The following is a 27948-nucleotide window of genomic DNA, read 5'->3' as shown; positions in this document are numbered from 1 at the left end:
TAGTGTGAATACTGGTTTCTAAAGAGGAAACACAGTAAATTAGACGTTCTGGTGGGCTGGGGAATGATTTTCTCTTTCTTTCAGCTCTACTCGTGTCCGTGTCGGGTCCATCCTCGCCCGAAGCGGTGCCGTGGTCCCGGGAGACCCAGTGGGGCTCTGGCTGCTCCTTCCCTCGGCGGAGCCCAGGCCAGGTGAACCCATCACCTGCTCATTCGGCCGTGCCACGTTCCGGCACTGAGATTGATGGAAATGAAGGAAAACATTTTCCTTCTGCCCCGAGCCCGGCGCCTGCCTGGGGCTCACCCGGAGCGGCTGCGCGCTGGCTCGGCGGTACTGAGAGCAGCGCCAGAGCTGCCGCCGGCCTGCAGGGAGCTCGTCCAGAGCCAGACCGGCTGCTCCAGGGACGGAGCAGGGGCTACGGGGGTGTTTGGGGTCCCTCTGGATCCGCTCTGCGCCGCGGAACAGCCGCTGCGAGAGCCGGGCACAGCCCGGGCGGCGGGGCCGGGGCGCCGCTACTCGCGGCATTACGGCGGGGGGCGGGGCTTCGGGCATCGGGGGCGGTCCGAGAGGGGCGGGGCCGGCGGGAGGTGGGGCTGGAAGGGCCGGGGCGCTTCTAGAACGGGCGGCGGGAGCGGCGGCCGCGCGGTGAGCGGGGCTGGGGCGCTTCTAGAACGGGCGGCGGGAGCGGCGGCCGGACGGCGAGCGGGGTCGGGGCGAGCAAGCGGGGCTGAGGGCACAGGTACGGCCGGAGCCCGCGCTGAGGCGAGCGGGGCAGGGCTGGGGACACAGGTACGGCTGGAGCCCCTGCTGAGGGCACAGGTACGGCCGGAGCCCGCGCTGAGGCGAGCGGGGCAGGGCTGGGGACACAGGTACGGCTGGAGCCCCTGCTGAGGGCACAGGTACGGCCGGAGCCCGCGCTGAGGCGAGCGGGGCAGGGCTGGGGACCCAGGTACGGCTGGAGCCCCTGCTGAGGGCACAGGTACGGCTGGAGCCCCTGCTGAGGGCACAGGTACGGCCGGAGCCCGCGCTGAGGGCACAGGTACGGCCGGAGCCCGCGCTGAGGGCACAGGTACGGCCGGAGCCCGCCGCACGCTGTGCCCGCTGCCGCAGCTCCCCGGGACTGGCGGGGGTCCCGCTGCCGGAGCCCTGAGCGCGGTCCGAGCGCTTCGCAGGCGGCTCAGCCCTGGCGAGACGCGGTTCAATCCTCTCCGGGATCCTCGCTCCGCTGCTGGGGCCGGCGGTCCCCGCGGGCCGGGCTCGGGGGGACGGCGGTACCGCAAAACATCACGCGTCTCTGTAAGCGTGTTAGAGCTGTCATCGCAAAAACAGTGGAAGAGCTTGTTGCCCTTCTCGGCGCTGTTTGGGTTTGATAGGACTGGCATTCCCGGTTAAATCACCGCCAGCTGACTTTGCCAGCTGCGTTAGCTGGCTGTGCGAGTTCCCTGCCTGCCACAGGCTCACACAGAGCAAGCCATGGCTTAAGCTTCATAGAGGTGTTCAAACCACACTTGTTCTGCTCACGTCTCATTTTGTTTTACTCTGAGCTTTGTTTACAAAAAAAAAAAAAAAGTGTGTCCCTACATAGTTGTGCAGCTGAGCTGGGGACAAGCCAGGAGAGCACAGGCAGCTGTGTGTGACCTGTGCGATGCAGCGACTGAAGCCTCGGTGGAAAAGGCTGTGCAAAGGCACGGGAGAGCAGCTGGGGAAAACTGAAGGCATTACTTAAGTGTTACCACAGCTCAGCTGGGGCACAGCAGCTTGGCATGTCGTAAGATGGCAAAACATGCCTTTGACTAGACAGGAGTAATTTAATTTCAGGAAGCAAAGAACGTCCTTGTAACCTGGAAGCCAGGAGGAGAGAGGATATGTAAATAAAGGCTATTTTTGGGACTGTCTGACTTTGTGATGTTTGGTGTTTCCAGCTAATAATCGTCCCTTTTCCTCAGTATTAAAGTAGTGTTCCCCAGAAGACATTTTTGTAACAAAACCTCTTGCTCTTTAGTTTCATAGGTGCTCTTTGAGGCTGGAGTGGAGCTGGAAGGCTGCTGTGGCCATCTTTACCAGGGTAATATTTCATCTTTCTGGCATTAAGGACTTGGAAGTAATCCCACAGGTATGTTGTGAATATATATAGCAATCAGTAACTGCCATTCACATTTCACAAGCAGAACGTTATTCTGCAATGGTAAATTGGCAGTGCTGGGACACTAACAGACAAGAATGTGGCCTCTTGCTAATGCCATAATTTCTTGGGATTCAATTTTTTAATGTGACTAATCATACTTTTGGAGGCAGTGCAGGAATTATACACTTCAAAGAGAGTAACAGCAGAGGGAGCAGGTTTTACCAGTAAGCATAAGAAATTTTTCACTGGAGGTTTAAGTCAGGAATCCAATCTGTTTATAATTTCCATGCTGTGTGCATTGGCAAACTTCCAAAGAAGCAAGCTGTAAACATAGATATTTTTCCTATGACTAGTTCTGATTTTTGTGCATGGTTTTCTATATGTCAGAGATGTGAGAACATGGAGTGTGGAAGCAGGCATGTTCTAGGGGGATGTTAGAATAGGATCAACCTCTGAGATAATGCCTGATTTTAATTAAATTGAACTGAAAGAAACAGTTCACTGACAGCAGACCTTTTAATATGAAAATAACTCCTCTTATTTCTGAACAGGAAGATACTTTTAATGCTTTATATGGCAAATGTTAAGTTATTTCAAGTTATGTTAAGTATGGTGATATACCAAAGTTACGGCCTTTGCACAGTAAAATGCAGTCTAGATATTCATGCTAAAAAAATAAGCTGTAGTGGAAAAAGCCCAGAGTCTTTTTGTCTTCACCAACACTGTGGGATTTGACTCCAGGTTGCTTTATAAAGGCAGAGCTTGCAGAGTAAGATTGAAGTGGATTTGCTGTGCCTTAGACTTTGCATCAGTTTTGCTCTCTGCTGGAGTGTGGAAGAAATGTTTTGTTATGGCTTGAAAAAAATACTGGGAGCTAATCAGGGTGATTATGGCTTCTAAGGTGGTTATAATTTATTTTATGTTAAAAGAAGTGCCAGCAGTTTTGCATGATTGTCCTGTGTCCTTGTTAATGCTTGCAAATAAACAGCTTTTCCTCATTTTCTTTTGGCCTGCCTTGAGAAGCACAAGGCAATCACATTGCTGGTTTTGCTAGGTAATTATAATTGGTTTTAGATGCATATTAAAATGCTTTGTAAAGAAAGGCAGTGATGTTGGCATAAGCTGCTTCAAGCAGTAAAACAAGTGTGCTCTGGAGGAAGGGGCTGGGTTGAACACTGGTGCATCTGAGTTCATGTGGATAATGAATTTCAGCTTTGAATTACTTGGTTCAAAGTCTTCAGCCAATGGTATAGGTTTTCTTTCCTTATTAAATAATAACTTTTAAAATGTTTTATAGCTGCTATCATGTGCTGGGCAAATCTGCAAGACTTGAAATACTGCTACAAGTGAATGGTTTTGTGGCTGCCTTTCTTGGTTGCTATTGAGAGAGGCTCCTCCTTGGCATCATCATGAAAATCTGTTTATAATTAAGCCTATCTTTTGGCTCTTAATAAGTAAGCAGCCTTGCAGGTTTTTGGTTTGTACCATTTTCCACTTAGATATCATGAACCTTATTTACAGCCATCAGTACTGACAGCAGCTTAATGCCTCCTTTTGCAGCTCCATTGCTTGTGGAGGGGAGAGGGATGAAGCCATCTGCAGCCCCAGTTCAGTGTGTCTGAAAGCAAGGTCATAGGGTGGAAAACAGTGGCCTTTGGAGGAGCCCCAGAGTGTTGTGTCTCATCCAACAGTCCAACCTCAAACTGCTGTTTGAGGATGGACAGAACTTCAGAGCCTCAACTTTGTGTGCACCTGTGGTGTTTTCTGGGGTCCCCTGTGAAGGGTGGGATGATGAATCAGACTCCATGCTCTTAGAAGGCTAATTTATTATTTTATGCTATTATATTAAAGAATACTATATGAAAACTGTACTGAAGAATAGAGAGAGGATACAGCCAGAAGGCTACAAAGATAGTAATGAAAACTTGGGCCTCTCTTCAGAGCCCTGACACAGCTGGACTGTGATTGGTCATTAAGTAAAAACAATTCACATGAAACATGCACCTGTTGGTAAACAATGTGCAAGCCACATTCCAAAGCAGCAAAACACAGGAGAAGCAAATGAGGTTGTATTGTTTTCCTTTTTCTCTGAGGCTTTTCAGCTTCCCAGGAGAAAAATCCCGTGCAAGGGGATTTTTTCAGAAAATATGATGGTGACATGTGCCAAAAGCTCATCAGTGGCCTGAGGTGATCTTGAATTAGTGATTTGCTTGTTGGATTTCACCATGGTACTTAAATGGAAGGAGCTGCTCTGAGTGATTTCCCAGGTGTCTTTAACAGCACAGACAAGCACAGAAGAGGAGATGGGCTGTAACCCTTCCTTGTGTCATCAGCTTGCATGTTGTATTCCAGTAGTTCAGAAAAATGGTATCTTAATCAGATGTTGACAGTATCTGGTTATGATACTTTGTCTCACAAGCTTTATTCCTCTGCAGCAGGTTCTGGGTCTGTAAGCAGAGAGCAATACTCTGCCTTAATGACTTAGAAGAAACCATTCCTGTGTGCACTGAAAAAAATTTCCCCCACCCAGTCTTTGGAAGAAGAGGTGACTTTGCTGGTAGCAGTTTGGAGCAGTTAGATTGCACCCCAGTTCCCCTCCTCCCCTAAAGAAGCCCCATAAGCAGAGGGAGTGCTGCCACCTTTAACTGAGGAGTGGAAGGACATGGTTTAGTTTGTTTTTTTTTCTGGAGTTCATGTGATCAAAAAGTGTTAACATATGAGTACAAGTAACACTCTGGTCTAATTTACCTCAATAAAGGCTATGACTTGTATTCTTTATGTTGTACAGACTGGTTTTATGTTGGTTCCGCTTAATTTAATTTTCCTGCATGAGAAGTCTATGCAAATTTGGAGCTAGATGAAGGACTTGCTTTTTTTGTCCCTGTTTTTAGTTAGGCTGTCAGGCAAGTGGAGTTCTCTTGTACTATGGTGAATAAGGGTGACCATAGCATATCAGTGTGATCAGAAGTTGAGTCCTAAAGGCACTGGATGTAATAGGTATTTGTTTCCTCTTCTGACCTGAAAAAAGTGCTCCCTTTTGGCCTGTGTTCCCTGTGACTGGATATGGAATTCAGAGTGAAAGAGAAACTGGGAACCATGGTAGATATGCAAGCAATTCCCCTTTAATAGGTCAGGTCTCTATTTTTATATCTTGTTGATTATGAGGTTTGCAGAAAGCTTATTTAATAAAGAATTCAGTCTAACCTGTGGAGAAAAATTCCATCCTTGTGTATTTTGTCTAGGACTTTTTTCCTCCTGCCAGTGTTCTCTGGGCCTGACAGCACTCTTTCCATAGGAGTAATGATTCACTGATGTCTTATACTGTAAAGTAAGAAAACCCAAAACCCACAAAAGAAAAGCCAGAAATGTGGGCAGTATTTGTTCTACAAAGGCTTGTGTTTGGCATTTCTGTTTGAATAAAACACATTGCTTTACAAACATTGGTCTCCTTTATTGAGGCATGAGCTGCTCATGCCCCTTCTGCCCCTCTTGCCCTCCTTTCAGCCCAGTGGGGTGGGCACACGTACGTGTTGCTGTGCACACACGCTCCTGCCAGCCAAGACTGTGGTTATTCAGCCTCCTGTAATTCATTATTTGTGCTGGTTTTCCCAGTAACAGCTGTCAAAAGAATGTACAAACAATCTGCCAACCCTGCAGCCAGGTGTCCTGCTTGTTTGAGCAAGAGCTGCTTTCTCTTTTTACTGTGGTCTCTGTTTATTGACTCAAGTAAAACTGAGGAGGATGGTAAAGCTGTTGCAGACCTGCTATAAAGACAAGCTGGTAGCTGTAGTGCTTCTTGGCAGATTTCCTCAGCCATGAGAGAACATGGTGAGGAGGTGCAGGAGAGTGTAGAGTTGTTTTAACTGGAATATTCACTTGTAATTGTTCTCCCAGGCTTTATGATATGCATCCAAAAAACCACTCCATTAACTGATGGCAGACTATTCAGCTGGACAGATGAGGCTCAATATATCCAAATTAATGTACTTCCCAAGTGCACTTGACTTGCTGTGCTTTCTGCTGCATCGCTTACTGTGGCTTGAAATGTTGGCAGACCTCTGCATGGCACCATTCACTCAGCTTTATTCATTTCTCAGATTACCCATGTACTGGTTCTTAACTAACTTAAACAAGCACTTTGGGAATATGTGGTTTGCAGGAGGGTGAGAAACAAAAGAGGGAAGGGAGAAGACTTTTTATGATACTGTGAGACGTTTTCCTGCTTACTCATGCTTGCAAACTGTTGTGGTAAATGATTCTGATTCCTTGTGTAGTCTTGTAAAGCAATCAAAAGAATAATTTAAAAATAATCATCTTGCCTTGTGATAATACACAACAGAGGACAGAGCTATTCCTAATGTTTTTAGTGGTGGTGGTGTTGCTGAGGATGTATTTGGTCCTGCTTTCTGTGGCACTGGTGAGCCCAGCTGAGGGTGAGAGTTTCAGTTGTGCTGTGGGCTTGAAAGAAAGAAGTATCCATTTTTCATCTTTTGTCTTGTGGGTATTTCATCTTTTGGAGGCAGATGTGTGGAGCCCAAGGGAACAAGTTAGAGTTATTGCAGAATTATCTTGAGTCCTTCCTATTTGCTGCATTGCTTGAAATTTCAGGACACTCCATGTAATTTTCTTTCATTTTTTCCCGTCCATTCCCCTTTCTCAGGTTGATTCCATTTTGCCCCCAGTAGTTGCATTTTTACTGTATTTGAAGTTACTGGGTCACACGTGGTAATTTTGAGCCACCAGTTTGCCCAGTTACATTGAGCAGGAAAGTAATAACTGCTTCCTGAGCTGAGGTGGAGAGTTGTCACCTCTCTTGTGACACTGTGCAGGGGTGTGCCAGGAGCTCCAGTTTGAGCAGCAGTGCTCCTACACGAGGCTGGCACTGGTGCCTGATCCTGCTTGGTGGGCAGGCAGCTCTGGAGTGAGCTGTGGGTGATCCCAGTGCAGTGCTCCTCACAAAGCCCCTGGAGAAGGTGTTCTGGTGATCAGAGCTCCCAGGAGGCTCTTCTGTGTGCCCCTTGCATCCCTGGCTTCACTTGACCCATCTGCTCAGACTGGCTTTCCTCCCATACCCTCAGGCTGTGCTTTTGGAAGTGGAACAATCTGCTTTCAACATCCATCTCTGGGGCTGGGTTTCTAAACTGGCACAGCCTTTGAAATCCAGAAGTTATAAGGGCTGTGCCCAGAGGCCAGTATGCTGAGATAATGCATCTTGAATAAGGAGAACTGGAAATTTCACTTCTAACTTTTCCAACCGTTGCTGCCACTTCTACACTACAAAATGTTCTATTTCTTTATTTGGCTTTCTCAATATTTGTGTTTCTAGACAGTTTTTAAATAACTGAGTTTTATAGAATGCTATAAACCCATTTAATTTAGACTTCTATTATTATTATTGGAATATAATTTGTGGGTCTCATATTTTCCAGCTCTAGTTATGTCTGACATGGAAGGTGCTGAACTGCTCTTGCAAAAAGCTTTTTCTCACTGTCTCAGTGGACAATATGTATATATAGTTTCCCTTTTCTCATATGGGCTTTCTAGTGTCTTCCATGTAAATCCCAAAGAGTATGCAAGATAGCATTTGATGCTGTTAAGTAACAGCTCCTATGGTTGAAGAAGAGTTTTTTCAAGCTTTAAAAATTAAAATTCAGTGTCTAAATAATTTTCATGAGGTTAAAATGACTGAAGATAAAGGTTAATGCTTTGGCTTGTTTCTCACAAATAGGTTAATTATTTTCTTTCCTTCTTTTCCTTTTAATTTTTAACAGGTATCTCTGGAAGATGAAGCCCTGGCTGCAGTTGATGTTCTTCCCTTGTGTTTTCCTGACCTGGCACGCAGAGGCAGAGTTCTTCACCTCCATAGGTGTGGAAAGAACCAGTGCATGATGTTGTGATGTGGTTACTGTGATTGCCAGAACTGCTAAAGTTATCATCTGAGGCATATGGTTTTCTTCATGTGGCCCTGGCCAGCACTGTCTCTATTAGGAAAAGCTGCTCTTCTGCAGCATCAGTGCAATTTGTTTGCAGTTGGTTGTCTTGGAACACTGACCAACATGATTCAAGTTTCTCTGGGGCCTCTGTCAGTAAAATAAGATGGGCTCTGTGTTCTATTAGGATTTGTGCATCTGTTGTCATTTTAAACAGAACACACCACCTTATTCTAGAAAGCTTAGTCTCTTGAATTTGAGTTATGAAAATAGTTAAAGTGGTAAATATGTGAAGTTTTTATTTTTCCCCAGCAGCCAAAATGTCCTGTCTTCTCAAAAAGCTGAAGTTAGGTGTCAGAAGGAAAAATCAGTAACTCCCTTACATTGTGTGTTTTGCTAGGCCTGACTAAATCCTAAAGAATTTGCATTGTAATAAATCTGTAAAATAATTTGTTTTTTATCACAATTTAGTTCCTGTGTTCTAATAGGATCCAATCATGTATGATTGTGGTAGAGCTTCAAATGAGCACAAACTGAGTTTTCTGCTGTTAATTGCTCTAACATTTTCCTGTTGAGCAGTTTGGGGACTTGCCCTCCATAAGGGCATTAGAGGCTGATTAACTGCCACTGGCTGTTCTCCAGAATGTTCTTTGAGTCAGTGGAGCTGGTTCTGAATGGCAAAGCTCAGAGCTCCTGGTGGGTTGTTCTGCACCACTGTGTGGAACTGCTCAGCCAGTCCTGCTGCCAAGCTCCTCACGTGCCCTGTGGCTGGCTCAACAATATTTAACTGCATGTGTACTATTTGCTTCTGATTTTTCTAAGTTAAGTAGCATTTTATACAAAGCTTCCACAAAGGATCACCATCTCTTTACACTTACCTATTTCTGAACCTTTGCTAACTCTGAAAATAGCACATCCTGCTCCTTCTATCTGCTTAATCATGCCTCATTCATAATTACTTTGGAATGCTGGAGCTGTGGTTGCATTTATGAATCTAATAATGTTCTTTCAATTTGGGCTTTGAAAAGCCAAGTTTGTCATAGCAATTAGGACTGATATGTTAGCAACTTCCACTAATGCTAATCAGGAGAGTGTGTGTGTGAGTCTATGAACATTAGTCTGAAATTCCTCTCTGTGTAATGTTAGGCTATTTCCATGGTTACCCATATTGTAAAGCTGTAACTTTAAATGATGTTAGTGGTTACACTAGTAATTTGTAAGAGTGACCTAATCTGTGTCTATATGTAGAACAGATGCTTTGGCAACAATTTGGATCTTTTGTTGCTTTGTCTCCATAGCTGTAGGAGTGTCAAATCTTTCTTAATTGTCTTGCTTGCACTTGTAGTACTAAAAGTAATTCAGAGTCAGAGCAAAACTGCATGAACTGTTGAAGCTGGGACTTTAAAAGCCCCTTGAAGCATTTGAATGCCAGACCTGTGTGTCTGATAGCTTTTGTGGTGCAGGCATTGAAGTGCACATCCTTAATTTGTCTGTTGTTTGTGATGGTTTTAATAGCCCTTGAGCATTTAAGGTTTGTTTTGTGTGCACTTGGGAATTGTTACTTTTTTAGACCTGATGAATATTTGCTCCTACTCTTTTTAGGTCAAATGACAGACCTGATTTATGCGGAGAAGGACTTGGTACAGTCTTTACAGGAATATATCCGAGCAGAGGAGAAAAAGCTCTCTCAGATTAAAAGGTAGGGGAGATTTGTGTGATGAAGGGTGACAAAATGGCTCATTTGTGTTCAATCACACCCTACCTTTGTCACCACTCTTTGATGCTATATCTTGTTGGTATTTCCTCAGTAGATAATCGCAGGGAGAGGATAGGTACTAACTTGGTTTAATTTGTTCCCATTAACCTACAAAGGTCCCTGCTTCAGATATCCTTTAGAATTTGCTTCTTTAGAAATGGTGCTGTGGTGGGATCTCCCCACTTTGCCCTGTCCTTGTACCATGACAGGACTCCTGCAGAGAGGACACATCAGTCATGCCAGTCTTGTCGTGAGAGCTGAATGCCTCTGTGTGCCAGTGCTCTGTGCTGCTTGTTGTTTCATGCTATCAGCCCTGCTTACAGGAGCCAAGTGTGCCAGTGGCATTCACCAAGTCTCTGGGTTCCCTTCTGTGTTGGCCTTGCCCTCAGGGCCAGTTCTCCTGCCCTGTTCTCTTCAGGTGCCAGCCTGGCTGCAGCACATCTCTGATGTTGGCTGATTGCTTGGATCACTTGAAAGGCTCTTGCTGAGAGCCTATACTTTGTGTCATGTAGGAAGATTGTTAATGCTCCTAGCCAAAAGCAATATATACTAGGGTGTGACAGGAGGATAGGCTACATGAGGGCCAGGTTCAGAGGAGCCAAGTGCCTCTAGGAGGAGTTGTGCTTTCCAAAAAACTTCTCAGCTCAAGGCTGTATGTGTCAATCTGACCTTCCTTTGGGAGTGTAGGATGAGAATAGAGTTATGGAGTAGTGGAATGGTAGGAATTCTGGTCACATAGACACAAAATGTTCTTTTCTTGAAAAGCTGCCATTTGGAGGCAAAGCAATATCCTTTTCAAGTATTGGTAAAGAGAATATCTGTTCAATCTATGAATAAACTGGTATTTTTAAGGCTTGTTACAACTGAGATGCATGCCTGCTCAAGTTAGGTTTAAAATACTAAACAGGGAAATACTTTCCCTCTGAAAGAGACTATTGTAATCAAAAAAAACTTCACTTTATCCTTGTGAACTTGAAAGGCTGAAAGCCAGTTTTGACAGTAAAAACAGCAATAATTTGATCTAGATGTGTAATTTGAATGATTTAGGAAGGAAGATGTGCATTCATAAATGCCCGAGAACAATTTATGAATGCACGTCTTCCTTATTTAATCATGTGCACACTTCTCATTCCAGCTGGGCTGAAAAGATGGATGTACTGACCAGCAAATCAGCCTCTGATCCAGAAGGGTATTTGGCACACCCTGTGAATGCATACAAGCTTGTCAAGCGTTTGAATACTGACTGGCTGGAATTGGAAAACCTGGTTCTTCAGGACACAACAAATGGTAAGGAGTTACAGGGGACTGCTGTCAGGAGGCAGCCTTGTGTCCAGAAAACCACAAGCTTGGCTGTGGTTTAAATATTATTGCCAAGTTTGTTTAAAAAGCAGCTAAGGACTTGACTTGTGTGTACTGATTACCCAAGTGGGTGAAACTTGCAACTTAACACGCCTTAGTCAAGACTCAAACTGTTTTATTTGGGGAAAAAGGGAGAATGGGAAGTACTTAAAGCTGTGCTGGTAACTGATGAGTGCTATTGTTCTCTTGTATATAAACTGCTTCATTTGCTTTCCCAGTCTGTTGCTTCTCTTGCTGATCACTGTTTTTTGACCATGTTGATCAGAGAATAAGATTAAGAATCAAAATGAGTCCCATATTGAACTGGTGGGGATACCTGTATCAGCCCCAGCATTAGAGTTGGCAGATGCTGTAGTTTGTCAAAACCAGGATAACATATGATTGCTATCTCTAAACCTATCCTTCTAAATCAAATGCTTCCAGTACTAATCCTTTAATCATTTTTTCAAGTGTCTGCCTGAGTTTGCTTGCATACCTTTTTTTAAGCGGAGGTTTATTTTTACTGGACTCTTGGAAAATGAGGAAGAGGTGGTTGTGTTTTTCAGGCAGAACACCACATGGTTTCCCTTTCTACTCTGCATATGTTAAAGTCTAGGTACTTGAAAGTTTTTTCCAGACAAGGCTTTTATTGCCTTTTGGAATAGTTATCCTAAATGGAAATAAAATACTCAAGTCTATTGAATACGTCTGTCACTAATTTTTTCTAAAGGTTTCTTTTTCCAGTTTGGCTTTCTGTATGATTAGAAATGGTTGGGCTGTTTTCCTTCAGTTGATGGCTTCCTCTTCTGCCCAACCAACCTGCTGTGTAACCCTGACATGTTTACTCAGTGCATTTAATTTTATTTCTGAGTATCACCTGGTTTACTTGTCAGGTTTAATTCTCTCACTGAGTAAGGCCCTATGCTAGTGAGGGGATCTTGGATCAGGGTCTCTGTCCCTGGAACTGAGACTTGAAAAGCTCTTGTGGCTTTAGAGGTTGGAATACTGAGTTGGAGATCATTGTTTAGTACTACAACCTGAAATCAGTTGTCTCTATGGGTATTGCAGGAGATATGATGAAAGCTGTTAAGTTTTCATGTCAGAGAGACGTTAGAGGACAGTGAAGATCATTAGATTCACATTGTAATTTTGTGGCACAAGGAAATTGAGTTTAGATATTTATTATTTATTTTTTTTACTCATGAGCTGTATTTCTTGTAAAGGGACAGAAAACAATGTGTTTATAACTTTTGAGCCTAATAAGAGGCTTTAAATCTGGGTTATTTGAAACGTAATTCTCAAGCCAGAGCAGATGTTTCCTCTTCTGTGTCAATCTTGTACTGATACTTATTCAAGCTCTGGAAGTAACATCTTGCCCTTTTACTGCAAAGGCTTTATTGCAAATCTTACAATCCAGCGTCAGTTTTTTCCAACTGAAGAAGATGAGACCGGAGCGGCGAAGGCTCTGATGCGCCTGCAGGACACCTATAAACTGGATCCTGAAACCCTTTCTCGAGGGAACTTGCCAGGTCAGTGCACCAAGGTCTCCTTGGCTTTAACAGGAAGGAAGTGGTAACATCCTCAAACTCTCTCCTAAAGTCCTTTATAAAATGAGGATTACCTGGTTTTGCTACAGATGTTTCAGAAAATTTCAAGAGATACTAGGATGTCTGATTATTAGCTGAGTCCTGATTAATGTTTGTTTTTGCTGCTGCTGATGAGACACCTACTGAAACAGGTTATGGTGGGTACCAACATGGTGTTTACTAACTGAATAGGCTTCATTGGTGTGTGGGTAAATGAGCTGACACAATATTTTTATTTGTTGTAAGTGTTACTAGCCATTAATAATTAACTAAATTTTAAGTCCTACCTGTGCATCTTCTGAGCTGGAGCAACTGGAAATCAGTGCAGTCAACTCAACTGGACACGTAGTTTGTTTAAACCAACATCAGCTTGCTTATGTACAAATACAGATTTATATCAAGAGAAACAAGCTGGCTGTGCAGGTAGTCAGGCTTCTCTGATCATCTACCAGTGTTAATCTGTAGGTTAGGTGCAATCTGTTACAATGTTAGTCTGCTCTTCCTTTGTCTACAACAGAAAACACAATAGCTTACCACTGTAACTTCTGTTAAACTTCTCTTTGTTTCCAAAGGAATGAATTAGAATAAAATTAAGGCAGTTTATTCTTTAATTCTGATGGTGATCACTTTAGTACTGAACTTAAAATATTGTCAAAGCATTGCTTCTTAGAAACATTTTTGGATGATAAAAGTGTGTATTTACAGATACTTCTCAACGTGTCCCATGTATTTAAGGCAAAGGTGCTTGTGTGGATTGCTGAACACTATCTTTTTGTTTTTAGGAACAAAATACAGATCCTCCCTGACAGTTGGTGACTGCTTTGGCATGGGGAAGACAGCCTACAACGATGGGGACTATTACCACACTGTGCTCTGGATGGAGCAGGCTTTAAAACAGCATGATGAGGGGGAGGATACAACAGTCACCAAAGTAGAAATCCTAGATTATCTCAGCTATGCTGTTTTCCAGTTTGGGGACTTGCACAGAGCCATGGAGCTCACCAGGCGCCTGATATCCCTCGGTAAGAGCAAAGACCACGTTACTTTAGCAAGGAAGTGCTGCCAGCAGCAGAGCTGAGAGCAGTCATGGCCCATCCACATTGGTGAGCTGACTGGAAAGGATATCCTGACAGATCACTTATAATAAATGTGGGTCCTGGAAAAAAGTCTATTTATATATGAAATATCTTTAACAAGCTGTCTTATGGTCCATGCTGTTGTTACCCAAGGCCCTGGTGTGTCTGACTGTGCTCACTGCCTGTGTGCTTTGCTGGAGGGTACTGAGATGTTTGGCAGTGGCTAAAGCCTTGCTTGTCTCAAGTGGAGATCAAGGCTACCACAGATATAGGCAGTGCTGCACCTTCTGTAAAGCCCTACTGACTTTACTTGTACCTCTTTATTCCTCAGTGCAGGTACTCATGGATGCTGGAATACTTTGCCTGAGATCTTACAGTATTTATTTCTGAATATTCAGAACAATCTGAGTTGCTTAAAACCTCTTTTTATTTCTGAACTGTTTTTAGTTTTCCCTTGAGTAAGCAAATAAGCTTCCTATCCAGCTTTGCCTACTTCCTGCAGTGGAAAGGTCTGTCCTCTTCCTTTAGAGTTAACATTACCTGTGTTAGGTATTTGATGGGGTTTTTAATGAACTCTGGTTGCTAGTTTAGATATTAGCAGCATCCTGAGAGTGGGTGAAGCCTTCCTATTGCAAAATACTTATTAGTCTAATTTCCGCAGAACTAGAATTCTTAAATTAAATTTACAAGAATATGAATATGCATTTAATCTAGCTCTAGGGGTTTAGCACTGATAGCAGAATGCAAATCCTTATCAGCAGCAAACAGTGGAACACAGTTGGCAGTCCCTTCTGAAAGCAGCAGCTTCCTCTGCTCTGGGCTCAGCTTCCCTGTCTGGCCACTATTACCCTGTGTTCTAATGAGTGGTGACTGGAGTGAGTTTTTGGGTTGGTTCCATGAGATAAACACAGTAAAGCTGGGAAGGCCAGAAAGGAAAGAATCTGTTGTAGGTAGTAGCATCCTGAAACACAGATGAACAAGGAATTTTTCCTTCTTAGTTATCTGGGATAAAGGTCTATTGATGATGATAATTGATTCTTACCAACATCATTAATAAATCACTAGTATGTCCAAAGATGCTAGTGATCCAGGCTCCCTCCCATATAATCCTGGTAGAGCTACAGATGGGTGCTGTAGGTGGGCTCAGAGCTTCCCAACCTGAGAGAAGTCTTTTGGACTGAAGACTGTGGCTGGACTCCACCACAGGACTTGGCTAAAGTGTGCCTGTGCAGTGTGGGTGAGCAGCATGGTGGAAAGGAGGGGTACAGCAAGTGGGCTACCTTGGTCCCTGCTCATGAGCTCTGGTGGTCTGCTCATCTTGGGTGGAACTGGTCAGAAAAGTTGAGAGAAAAGGAGGAATGTGAAGAACAAAAACTTGTATTCTTTTTATTGGAATACAAGTTTTATGATGGGTTCTTCCAGAAAGGATTCTTTTGTATCCTTAGTGCAGTTCTCCTTTGCAAAGACAGAAGCTTCCCAGTGTGGATTTTCAGTGCAGACTGAAGCCAATGCCTTTGTTTGCCTGATAATGCTTTAGGGAGATAAGAATTGTTGCTGTCTTGATACAGGGACTTGTTTGTCCTAACAGTTTGCAAAAATCACCATTTCTGTCTGGTTTTCTCTCAATGAAGACAGCACTCATGAAAGAGCAGGCAGTAATCTGCGGTACTTTGAGAAGCTGCTGGAGAAGGAAAGAGAGGAGAAGGAGAAAGAAAATTTAATAAACAAGACTGTGACAACCACAGAAGCTGTGGTGCAAAGTGGAGCCTATGAGAGGCCTCTTGACTACTTGCCAGAGCGTGATATCTATGAGGCCCTTTGCCGAGGTGAAGGGGTGAAAATGGTAAGAGACAACAATTTCCTGCCTATGCTGCCTTTGCATAAGGGTGGTCAACCTTGGTGGAACATGTTGTTTTTCCTTCTGTGAAGCTCTTTTTTTAAGAAAAATTTAAGTTTGTTTCTGTCCAGGCTGAGATTTGTATCTTATATCTTGGCTTCTCAGTCTTCAGCTGTTACACACAAACAACTCTTAGCTGTACCTCTTAAGGGCTGTTGAAAATTGATTCTCCTCAGTCTGTCTACTCAGCTTTTTCAAAGTCAGCCATACAGGGCTTTTTCCCCTGAGAGCTGATTATGCTTTGCCACACTCAGGGAATTACATTATTCCTTCCCTTTTGCATCTTAGACATGTTCTTCTGGAGTGACTGTTTTGACCAAGTGATTTCCAGTACCTCTCAACAAATATCGCTTCAATTCTTAGTCCAGGGAAAAGAACCAATTTATTTCATCTGTCTAGTCTTAATTTTGAAAACCAGACTTCTTTTTACTGCTCATTGCTTGTGTAGTTCTTAATCTGAAACCTATTATGGTTTAATTCCCCTAAAGATTAGTATTTCAGATGCTGCTCAGTGGTATTTGGAGCAGGATATCTTTTTTTAATTGCAGTGAATTGCAGAATCACTCTTGTTTACCTCTTGTATCTTCTGGTCACCTGATGGCTTTTACAATGTCTGTGGAATGAAGCTCATCTTCTTGCCTTACCTGTTTGAAGTTCAAGAAAAGTGTTTGAGCAAACAATGCTTTGTTTGGCATTTTGTTTCAGACACCTCGAAGACAAAAAAGGCTGTTTTGTAGGTACCACGATGGAAACAGAAACCCTCATCTGCTGATAGCTCCCTTTAAAGAAGAGGATGAATGGGACAGTCCTCATATTGTGAGATACTATGATGTCATGTCTGATGAAGAAATTGAGAAGATTAAACAACTAGCTAAGCCAAGGGTAAGTTTCCCTTTTTCCATCTCACCAATAGTTGCCAATTCCATGCTTCAGTGTCTATTAGCAAGGACTAAGCAAAGGATTTGAAAGATCTGGTGTTGTACTACAGATGATACACTGCAGCTGTGGGCCTAAAGGGAATGATTTTGAAACTGCCTGGTGATGTAGGACCATAAAGCCCAGGCTCCCAAAGGTACTTATGCATTGTTGCACTTAATTATGCAAAGTTCTCAGTAAATGGCTTAGAAAGCTTTAAGAAATTAGAGACTAGACTTGAAAAGATAAATGGCAGACTTAAAATGATGGGAGTAGGTGTGCAATATGTCTTGAATCTGCCTTTTGAACTGGAGCCAAACTTAAATGAAATTTAAAAACCCTGAATCTCAAGAGAAGTGGAAAGAGAAAAATGTAAGTTGTGTAGAATAATACCTAGAGGTTTGGGATTGTTGGTGGGGTTTTTTTTGTTTGTTTGTGTATCCTGGAATCCACTGCTTCTGTTCTAAACCATAGATATTTCTTGTTACTCATGATATGAGTTCTGGTGACTCTGCACACAATAAAAAAGGCAGCTACCTCATGCAAAGCTAGTAATTATGTTTTTTCTGGAGGTGGAATTTTCTGTCACCTTTCTGGCAAAAAGTAGTATGGCAGTGTGATAGTAGTAGACACCCCCATACTTTTTCTGTCAGCTCTGAGCAAAATGTGAAGCTGAACAAATCTTTGCTTATAGAGGAATGGTTCATTTTAATACTCTTCAGGCTACCATATGAAATATGGTACTAAAATTCCAGTGAAGACTTACCCTTCTGTAAGTATTTCTAAATGTAAGCATAAATAGTTTGAAACAGCTTGAGAAACTGATGCTTCCCCAGATCATTAATAATTTGTGATGTTTGTGAAGCTGGTCCTCTATGACTACCAGCCAGCTAGGGAAGTGTTGGCTGAACACTTCTGTCTCAGTGAAGAATCTCACCTCCTTAAATGGAGAATTTTTCCTATTACATCATAGTAGAAAACTTCAAGAGCTTCAGATAAAATGGAAGTATTCACATAGAGCATATCACTTCATCTATTTTATCAAATAAAAGCACTGTCTAAAGACTGCTATTTTTTATTCAGAGTTTTATGGAAAGTCTTAATGCTTGGTCTCTGAATTTTGCATATATTACTAATGTTAGAGGAATTTTTCATGTAATCTGTGTAGTGTAGAACTGCAGTCAGTCCCTAGAAGAGTAGGTAAATATTATAGCCTTAAGATTCAGATAAAAATTGTCAATTTTTAAAAAGGAACCATTTCCTTATGAGTTGTTTTTTCTAAACCTCAGTTCTAGGAATAACTTTAAATTCTGCAGTACTTCTGAAAGAATGGAAAATGCAAGTCCTGTAGTGAGATGGTCCTTAATAAGTACAGCTTAATTTTAGCCTGGAAATTTTAGTTAGGAATCATGGAAGCTTTCAGACAGAACTGTGAAGTGCTATTTTATTTTAGGCTCAGAAAGGGGTGACCACTTTATTTTAAAATGCATTTGTAAGACAATTTTACTTTTGAGTCCAAGCACTTAAACATTATCTGCAGTTTACACTTGCCAATACTTTCTGTAGAGAAAGAACATCTGTATGTGATTGGGAGTAGCTGCAGTTGAGTTGCTTTTTATGCTTGTTTTGCAAAATGCAATCACTGTTATTCCACTTCCAAAAAGTAGATCCAGCTTTTCAGGCAATCCATCAGAACTGGCTGGAGGGGGTCAAAAAAGTTCTTAGCTCTGTTGATGTGGATAGCATTGAGGCAGGTCCATCACAGTATGAGAACCATATTCCCGAAATTCTTAATGTTACCTGCAAGCCAGGAGTGTCTGAACAGGCAAGAATATGGCATGAAGTGGGCAGGCATGGATATCTGAGCTCATGCTACAGGCTTTCAGCAGTGCAGAATTTCAGAAGGAAATAATAACAGAGTTTGCTAAACTAAACAGACTCTGAAACAGTCAGTGAAGCTTCTGACCAATGAAGGGTGTTATGATTTCTGAAAGCAAAAGCCTGTTACAAGGCTGATTTCTCCACCCTGAGAGAGGAAGCCTCACATTTATCAGTTGCTTGTACCAGCTGAGACGTAGATCGTGTGTCTTAAATGAAGAAACCTTCCTGTCAGAGATAGGAAATTATATCAAAGCAGTCAGGCTTGAGTTCTGATTTATTTATATCATATACTAGGTGCAGAAATCAAGCAAGCATGTACAAGCTTGAAAATGGCAGCAGAATGAAAAGTCTGGGGAGCAAAATATATATCCCCAAAGCTATGCTTCACTGTACCAGTGAAGAACAACATTCAGTCAGTCTGGCTCTTCTGTTATAATTTATACAGGCAAAATCTGGAACAAAATAACAGTGAGTCAGAATTACAGCAACAGCTGTGCCAAGAACTCTTGTATAGGGACAAGACAGCTGACAAGGAGTGTAAAGCTGGCTGGAGACTTACTTGAGGAAAAATGAAGGAAATAATGACTGCATTCCCTGAAGAAGAGGCAAATAAAAAGGCCTTCTATGACCTATAATTAAGTGGAAGAAAAGAGGTATGATTTAGAGTGTGTGTGGTTAGCAGGAGTTAAATTTAAATGTGGTCTGAGTTTACAGTCAAAGAAAAGAGTATCCCAGTTCTTGTTCTCAGCTGCAAGAATAAAACCAAAGTGAGCTGGTGTATTGTAAGCAGTCATCTGTCACTCTGACACCACAGCAAACTGTCACTTTTGCCAAGTTCCATTTTTTTTCCCTACAGATCTGGTCATATGGCCTACAGGTGATGATACTCACTGTTTAAAATGTCTAGGTGTGCTGTGCTTTTGTAGAGTTACCTTCATCAGAGCTAGATGTTCCAGGCATCTCTCAGCTGGAAAATTTGAGCATGGAAATGTTGAGAGTTATATTTGGGAGTTTTCTACTACTGGGGATTTGCTTGTCCCATAGTTTGTAACTAGTTCTGTAAAAGTTTTCACTTGTTATTTTACATCTGAGAATGAGGTTGGGGTTTTAGTCCATATGAGGAGCAGGCTGATTAAATTCATGGACTATCCAATGATTTTCTCTTTGCTAGGAACTTGGACTTCATATGTTGTTAACTTTTGTTGTTGTTCCTTCTTGCTAATATTGACTCCAGCTGTTCAAAAAAAGTTCCTTCAAAACCTGTTCAGCAAGCAAATCATGGATTTAATCAATATCATGGCTTGTGCAGTCTATCAGACTTTTTCCAGGATCAGATGCAGGTGATGGATTGTAGCTGTGTTTCTACATGTGTTGTTCTAGCATGAAATCAGATCATATTCCAGGTTGAAGCTCTTTCATCCAGTGAGTTACTGAAGTTGGAGAAATCATGTGTTGTTTTTGGTAAGATGTGAGAAATTTTCTATCCTGTAGCTGATGTGTTTCTTCCCCCTTGGGATTTGTTTTGTCACAGCTGGCACGAGCCACAGTACGTGATCCCAAAACCGGTGTCCTTACAGTGGCCAGCTACAGGGTATCCAAGAGGTAAGCAGAGGGAAGGGCTGAGCTTTAAGGTTTTTGTGCTCAACAGCTGTTGTTTGCTACCTCCTGTGTCTGAAAACCTGAACTGCTTTGCATGTAACCAGAGCTTCCCCAACAAATGCATGGAAAATGGCTCTTTTAGCCATCTGACGAAGGAAAGGGCAGGAGAATCCTTCTGCCTTGGGAAGTGTGATGAGGTGATTGGTATTGTAAAATAATGTGGTGCTGTCCTTCCCACAGCTCGTGGTTGGAGGAGGATGATGATCCTGTTGTGGCCAAGGTGAACCAGCGAATGCAGCAGATCACAGGGTTAACAGTGAAAACAGCTGAGCTCTTGCAGGTTGGTGCACTGGCTTCATCCTGGGGGAATTAGCTGCTGGTTAGGGTGCTCTGGTGCAGACAGATGTTTTCCCTGTGTTTGCCAGGCAGAGAAGGGTGGAGATACCAAAGCAATATATGCAGGAATCTGACATTTATCAGTTTGTTCTGAGGGAAATGCCTGCTGCTTATTTTTTAAGTCTGCAAAAGCTTATTTTCTGTCCTAGTTCAATGTTTCTAAGACTCAAATATTTTTTGCAATAGTCTGATATGAATTCTGCTCTTTGGATGGCTGTTGGGAAGAAGAGTGCCAGTAGTACAGCACTGCCAGAATAGCTGTATGTTAGTCTATTCACTGTTTCTCTTCCTCCATGCTCCTTGAATTCCTGTTTCAGAGCTTGATAGAAATACTCTTGATTTCAGGCTATCCATAGAAACCAGGTAATTGTGTAGTGGTCTGGGAGACACATTAAGTACAGCCTCAGAGTCACTAAAGCATGTTATGTGATTATAAAATAAGTGAAGAGGTGCTTTTAAGTTAATTTTCTGTGAAACTGGAGAGGCATTTGCATGTAACAGATCATACATGAGTGGCACAGAGTCCAGTTCTGTCCCCTAGGCTGAACTCACAGGGAGTTGCATACTTTGATCTGCCTTTCCTTCAGAGGAAGGAAGAAAAGATGTGGTGAAACTATTGCTGCTGAATGTTAAACAAGCTGTTGTAGTGATAAGTACAAACCCTCAAGCTACAAAAGGGAAAAAGCACTCAAGTTGTTTCTCATCTGTGTACCTCAGTTCCGGCAGTCTAAAAATAAATTCAGTGTACTGTAGATAATCATCTTGCCACAAAGTGCTGTTTCTCAGAGCCTGCTTTGGATTTCTGAGAGCAAGTGCTGGTCTGCAGCAGTCACTTGCAGTTCAATACATATTTATGTGCTTCCTTCTTCCATGCTGTAGGTTGCCAACTATGGAATGGGAGGGCAGTACGAGCCACACTTTGATTTTTCTAGGGTAAGATCACATTTGCAATTACTTCTTAAGGGGGTGGGGAGGAGGGAACAGTTTGGTCTGAGATAACTTTTGAAGGTGTTTTCTGTTAAAGCATTTAATATGTAGCCCTGTTGCATGGATGAATTATGAATTCTGAAAAGCCTTTGCACTGCCTTCTCTGATGCTGAAAGTTCAAGAAAATAATGAACAAATCTCCCTGCTTGCCTTTGGGACCTTGATTCCTTACACAGTACAGAGACTCTAAAACAGTCATGCAGCACTTGAATGTGCTCTTTGCATTGTTTTATTTGTAAACTGAGGTCTGCAAGCCCTGGGTTATGAGTCTGCCCTGTTCCATTAGGCTTCTGAGTTCAGTGATGTTGTCCAAACCCTGCTTTGCTGGGTGCCTTAAAGCATTTTGCAGGAGCTGACTGAGGAGATATCCTTCCACCTTCCTCCTGAAAAGTAAACATTATGGAAATCCTCATGGGTTGTACAGCCCTTCTGGCAGACCCCTGAGAGTGGCTGCAGCACTGGGGTCTGACAAGAGTTCCCTGGGTTGGTTTTGAGGGCAGTGCTCCAGCACAGGTTGCATGCACAGGTGCTAGTGCTGGGTCTTCACGAGGCACTAGAGGGCTCTGCCTGGCAAAGAACAGCTCTGGTTTGCTGTGGGAGAAAAGAAGAGCAGATTGTTAATAATGACCCTCAACAAGTTCATGGATGTGCTAAGCATACTGAAGAGCTGTGGTGACTGTTAACTTCAAATATAAAATCCATGTGATGCCTTGGTTTCTGTGGTATTTCAGTGGGATCTGGCATAATTCAGATTGTCCCAGTGGTTTTACCTGGTAGGAGGGATTGCTGCAGCCAGAGTATACAACCCAATAATTGAGTGCAGAATTGAAGCCTCCCAACTTAGCACTGTTTAAAAAATAAAAAAAATTCCAAGTTTTAACACTATGGAAGTTTGTATTCATTAGCTTTGACCCATTACGAGAATTTTCCTCTTAACTTCAAGTCTGCTTAGTTTCCTGAGTTGAGCAAGTGTTCTTAAATTCTCTTCAAATCCTTTGAACTCAAGGACCTCAGGCATCAAATTGGCCACTGTGGACTTTACTTTTGGATTAGGAGCTGGAGCAGAGCTCCACTTGGAACATAACCTTGGCTGCATTTGTCAGCTGAGGCAAGGCACTTGCAGAGGTTGCCACAGTCGGGTCTGGTCCTGCAGGCTCTCTGTGGATTACAGACTTGGTGTTGAAATAGAGGTGCTGCTGTGTCTCCCCAGCTTCTGATCAGCCTTGAAGCTTTTTATTCCCTCACAGTTCTCAAATAGAGGCACTTCAATAGCTGCCTATTACAACTTGGAGATTTTATTGGTTGTTCAAGTTAGATTTTTGCTGTTGAAGTTCAGAAATTCATTGTTGGACCTGGGTTTCACGGCAATAGCAGTAACCAGGGAATTCTCTGTATCTCAGTGTTCTTGTGTTGGCTTTTTTGGATTGGATTTGCATATGCAAGTCTTGGGGTCTTTATGAACACATTTCAGGAAAGACCACTTGTTCATTAAAACATGCTTCAAGCAGGTTGAACTACAACATCTTAGACATGGTCACTGTGGTTTTCCCTGCTGTTTGTCTTTTTCAATACTGATTTATTGTTTTCTTTAAATGTTGAGCATTACTGCTTTTGTGTGTAAAAATGCAGCTTGATGTCTCCTGACTGGAATGACTTCCTGACTATTAGCAATGTAAATAAATTTCTAATTTCATTTTTTTTGAAGGAAAGACACTGGTATTCTAGATGTTCTTTCTGCTTCTACACTGGCACCAGTGTGATCTCAACTTCAATAAATGAAACTCAATGTTTTTTACAGACTAAAGACAATTTGATCTTTTTGATGTGGTCTTTAGTCCTAGACAGGCAACCACCTGAAACTACTCTATAGTTTTGTCTGCTGTCAAAACATGCATTTGCTCTTCTCATGACAGTATTTCTTTGAGTTGTTACATTTACAAGACTGTTATCTAAAGCCCACTGAAGATTAATTTTTTGTATTCATGTCAGTTGTTGACTTTGGATCAGTGCCCAGAACAATAATGGCCTGTTGTTGACCTTGCTTGGATAACATCTGTGCCACAGGCCCTGAGAGCATTGCTTCTATTCTCCCTCCAGAACTGTTCAGTGCAACTTCTCCTTGTCACATCCAAGTGCTCTGTGCATGCAGCTGTGCACCCTGGCTGCAACTTGTGATGGCTTTAACATTGCCCTGTATCACTTGTCCCCTTCCTGTTCCAGTCTTTAAATTGGGCTTGAGGATCTCTGCAGAGCTGCACGTGGGTAGCTCTGGTGAGAGCCTGTTGGGAACCTGGGTTAAAGTTGTTGTCTGTTGCAGCGACCCTTTGACAGCACACTCAAATCGGAAGGAAATAGGCTAGCGACGTTTCTTAACTATGTAAGTACCTCTGTCTGTCTGCTGGCTGTGAGCTGGAAATTTGCAGTTATTCTCATTTAATTTTATAGAAAGATGAGCCAGATGCTTTCAAGCGGTTAGGGACTGGAAATCGTGTGGCCACTTTTTTAAACTATGTAAGTATGATGATCCTTTATGCATTGAGTGTAACTTCAGCAGCATCTTTTTACAGCTTGTGCAGTTGATTATTTGTTGAGATTCCCTGGCATCTGGCAGTAGGAATTTCATTATTCCTGCAAGCATCAGGTGCTGTCCCATCTGAATTGATAGAATTTTGGTGGTACTTAATGTCAGAGCAGAAAATTTAAATTTAGGACCCATCTTCTCCTTTCAGTCACTCTGCTATGGAATCTTTTACCTAAGTGGATTCCGTGGGAGAAAGGAGACTTTGGCTTAATTCTGAGAGGGAAATATGTGTGGTACTCATGTGGTATGCTTTTGGAGAACTTGACTAGCAGCCACTTAATGTGAGACAGTCATATTTTTCCACCACTGTTTGACAGCACGTGATGTTGTGGTCTGTGATCCTCTTCCTCAGCTGTGTGGCAAAGCCAGAGTTGCTCAGTTGCTCAGCACAGGTGCTGCTTCAACAAACAAAGGCAGGCAGAGCTGATGAACTTGGTGCAACTAGGTTACAGTGCAGATTTGAAAGACTCATTAGTTGCATGCATTATGCAGCCCACAGACCATGTACACTGGAATCCTAAACAGCTGCCACTGGGAAAAGTGGCTTTGTTTTCACAGTAGTCTTCTGACACTATTTTATCTATCAACCTGTACCCACTATATCTTTAGGATCACCTCATGTTCTGTGTTTAAGATTTTAGTGATATAGTTTAAATATTTTTATCACAGAATTTTAAATTTGTTGGCTGACATCATATTTTGAGAGTGAACTGCAGCTCAAAACAGAATCAGAAACACTATACCATTCAACTTGGTATAGTGGGGAGGCATATAATCTTCAAAACAAGAATTGGAGTAAGATGGGTAACTGTGAAATATTCTGCTGCAAAGAAATTTTAAATTGAGTCAATCTTTATTTTGTTTGGTCCTTGGAATTTTGGATGAGCTTTGATTTAGAAGGAACAATCCACATCTTCTCTGCCAGTTGTACATGGTCAAAGGCACTTTGCCCTTGTTTGTCCAACACAGAACTCATAGCACATCATACATGTACCACCAGCCTTACTAAAAAGAGTTGTTTTGTGGCTAAGATGTGTATTAACTTGCAAGGCTGCATGCACACGCTTTCTAGCTGGAAGGGGCAAAAACCTGCGCACCTGTGGCATCTGATGCCCTTTTATTGTACCAAGCAGGAGGACACCAGAGTGGTAACAACATTTGCTATAAACAGAAGTCCAGGTTATAATAGGGATTGTGGGGATTTGGGGAGTGTATTAAAAGTAGTTTTAAGTTTGGTGGGAGTTGGATCTGACTAATTTTTCTTTTAATTAGAATCTGACCCACAGCTTACTGATGTCAGTGGAAAGACATTCTGTTTTTAATGGGAGCATTTCTAGAAACTTTGGGGTTTGAGTCAAGTCTAGAATTTACAACAAATCCATTGTTACTGATGAATAAAATAGCGTTAAATTCATTCCAGTGTAGTAGGGCAAAGCATAAAGATCCATGGTTTTCTTTAGAGTCACATAGCTGTAGCTGTTGAAGCTTGAGCTGCCTAAAGCACTTGAAATTGCATAAGACTGTTGGTGAACAGCACAGAAACAGTGCAGAAAGAGAGGTTTTTCTAATAGCTTGCGTAGTTTTTGAAGTGGTTGACCAAGATGCATAAACTAAATTATGAAAATGAGTTCCAAAGGCATGGTTTCAATTTACGAGGAAATATGTGGTTTAACAGACACTTGTTTTCCTAATTGGATCATAAAGTAGAATGAAATTCTTGAATCCAGCTTACTCTGAAGTCCTCTCTCTTGTTCTAGAGTATTAGCTTATTAACATTGCAGGTACGCAACTTCCAGTGGCTATTTGAAGTAGAGGATACATGAACTAGGAAATCCATATCAGATATACATAATCTGCACAAAAGCCTTCAGCTGAAATAAAATGCTTCAACAGCAGGTACTGCTTCTTCTGCAGTTTGTGCTGGTTGAAGTGCACCCTCCTCATCAGTGCTGCTTGTAGAGGTGCAAGTGGAAATGTCAGGCCTTGGGACATTTATAGTTTGTGGAACTGTATAAAAAGCCTTGTAAATGTACAGTTTGTGGACTTTGTTTTCTCAGATGAGTGATGTAGAAGCTGGAGGAGCTACCGTTTTCCCAGATTTTGGGGCAGCAATATGGCCCAAGAAGGTAAAGTCTGTTTGTGTGTTTGGGTTTATTCCTTCTCTCTCCACTTCCTGGCTCTCCCTCAGCACAGTCTGTGTAAGTCAGCTGATGTGACAAGTGCAGTTCATTGCAGCTGCAGTGATCTTGCAGATAAAAGGGCATCTCCCTTTGCTGGTAATGTGTGAAGTGACCAGTTTGTCTGTACAGCTGTTTTTAACAAAGTAAACTTGTGTTCAGTAGAATTCCTCTGTCCTCTGAAAATGGCTGTACTAGAACAGGACTAAGAGTTTTTCATGTGCTGTTGATGGTGACCTGTTAAAGTGCTTCCAGCTGCCTGTAGCTGAATCCATGGGCATCTTCCTCCCCTTACTTTAACCTGGTTATGTTGACTGGGCTCTGACTAATCCAGATCTGATCTCACTTTTCAGGGAACAGCAGTGTTTTGGTACAATCTCTTCAGAAGTGGTGAGGGGGATTATAGAACAAGACACGCAGCTTGTCCGGTACTAGTAGGGTGTAAATGGGGTAAGTAATACTTCTTTGGAAACAAATCCTGAAGGAAGGCTCATGTATGTAAAGCTGGGGATACACTGACCTCTTAAAAAAGCATTAATAACCTGGGTACTCCTTCAACCACTGGAGTCATTTGGCTATAATGAATTTTCCTGCTGTTGATCTCATGAAGTATTAAGCAGCTGCATGGTACAGCTATAGCTTTTCTAGTGAGTTTTTGTGTCAATGGAAGCACAAAGTGTCAGACTGTCAATGGGTTTGTGTACTGCATCAGCATCAGAATGACTTGGATTATCACTTGGCTAGAATCAGGTCTATTCCTACAAATATCTGCCCATAGTTTGAGCTGCAAAGGGATGAGGGCTCCCTGTAAGGTAAATGGGAGTGTCTGGACATCAGGAATTTCTGCTTCCTGCTGAAAGCTTATCAAGCTTCATATCATCTGTTCCCATACCTATATCCCCTAGCCTCCAAGGTATGCCCCTGGAGTGCCAGAGCATGCTGACTGTCAGTGATACAACCCCAGAATACACTGCTCTGTTAGTGTTGGCTCCAGAATAGTGCATTGTGGAAGATCCTTTCTTCCCCAGCCTTTTACATCTTCCTTTGTGTTTTCCCTTGGGTGAGTTGAGAAGTATAAGCATGGATCCCCAAACTGAAAGATTACCTAAAGCATCCATCTAGGTTGTGATGATATCCACACTGGGTATATGGTGATAACTAATTCCAGTTCCCTGTTTTCACAGTTTCAAACAAATGGTTTCATGAAAGAGGAAATGAATTCTTAAGACCTTGTGGGAGAACAGAGGTTGACTGAACTCCAGCCTGCTGCAGACCTTTGTTTCTGTCTCCTTTTCTACTGTTGTTTGTTCCAGTTCATTTCTAAGAAATGATCCATCTTTTTCTCCCAGAGTCCTGGCACTTTACAAAAGAACAATAAAATATGTAACTCCTGTGAAAGACAGTAAATGGCATTGTACACATTCATGTCTTTTGGTTGCAGTTATTTCCACATTTTCCCTGCCTTCCTCCCTACAGTCTCCCTCTGTGGAAGTGGTGCAAACAGTGCTGTGATCAATTCTGTTTGTTTGGGTGCTTGGTCTTGTGCCTTTTGTACCTCAGATGTTAAATATTTCTTTGAACCAAATTTTTTTTTAAAAGAAGTTTTGTGTACATTTTGATTTTATTGTATTTCTATGGATCACAAGTTTTAAAGCAAAAATAAATGTTCTTTCCATAAAGTGATTATCTATTTGGAGTCCTTGA

General features: G+C 42.4%; 1 protein-coding gene across 5 annotated transcripts; it reads left to right on the top strand.

The window, feature by feature from the left end:
• The first annotated feature begins 575 nt into the window (after window positions 1-575).
• P4HA2 (prolyl 4-hydroxylase subunit alpha 2) lies at window positions 576-27927 on the top strand. Of its 5 annotated transcripts, XM_054643096.2 has the most exons (17): window positions 576-645; window positions 2003-2113; window positions 7897-7991; window positions 9658-9754; window positions 10947-11098; window positions 12541-12678; window positions 13518-13757; window positions 15443-15654; window positions 16414-16590; window positions 20036-20106; window positions 20344-20443; window positions 21379-21432; window positions 23804-23863; window positions 23932-23997; window positions 26125-26193; window positions 26598-26694; window positions 27429-27927. In XM_054643096.2, the coding sequence occupies exons 3-17, from the start codon at window positions 7910-7912 to the stop codon at window positions 27497-27499; spliced, it is 1686 nt and encodes a 561-aa protein (XP_054499071.2). In that variant the 5' UTR covers window positions 576-645; window positions 2003-2113; window positions 7897-7909; the 3' UTR covers window positions 27500-27927. The 5 variants fall into 5 exon arrangements, with proteins under 5 accessions (XP_054499071.2, XP_054499068.2, XP_054499070.2 ...); XM_054643093.2 differs by lacking the exon at window positions 23804-23863; XM_054643095.2 differs by lacking the exon at window positions 23932-23997.
• The last annotated feature ends 21 nt before the right edge of the window (window positions 27928-27948 follow it).

This window comes from Agelaius phoeniceus, chromosome 15 (assembly GCF_051311805.1).
Source record: "Agelaius phoeniceus isolate bAgePho1 chromosome 15, bAgePho1.hap1, whole genome shotgun sequence".
In the NCBI taxonomy this organism is placed as follows: Eukaryota; Metazoa; Chordata; class Aves; order Passeriformes; family Icteridae; genus Agelaius; species Agelaius phoeniceus.
This window is presented reverse-complemented; position numbering and strand designations above follow the sequence as displayed.

What these genes read in the sequence shown, in the direction of transcription:
- P4HA2 (XM_054643096.2), top strand. Translation starts at nt 7,910, where the DNA reads ATGAAGCCCTGGCTGCAGTTGATGTTCTTCCCTTGTGTTTTCCTGACC. An exon ending in CAGGCGCCTGATATCCCTCG is followed by an intron (nt 13,758 to 15,442) that starts GTAAGAGCAAAG and finishes CTCTCAATGAAG; the next exon opens with ACAGCACTCATGAAAGAGCA. An exon ending in TGGCCACTTTTTTAAACTAT is followed by an intron (nt 23,998 to 26,124) that starts GTAAGTATGATG and finishes TTGTTTTCTCAG; the next exon opens with ATGAGTGATGTAGAAGCTGG.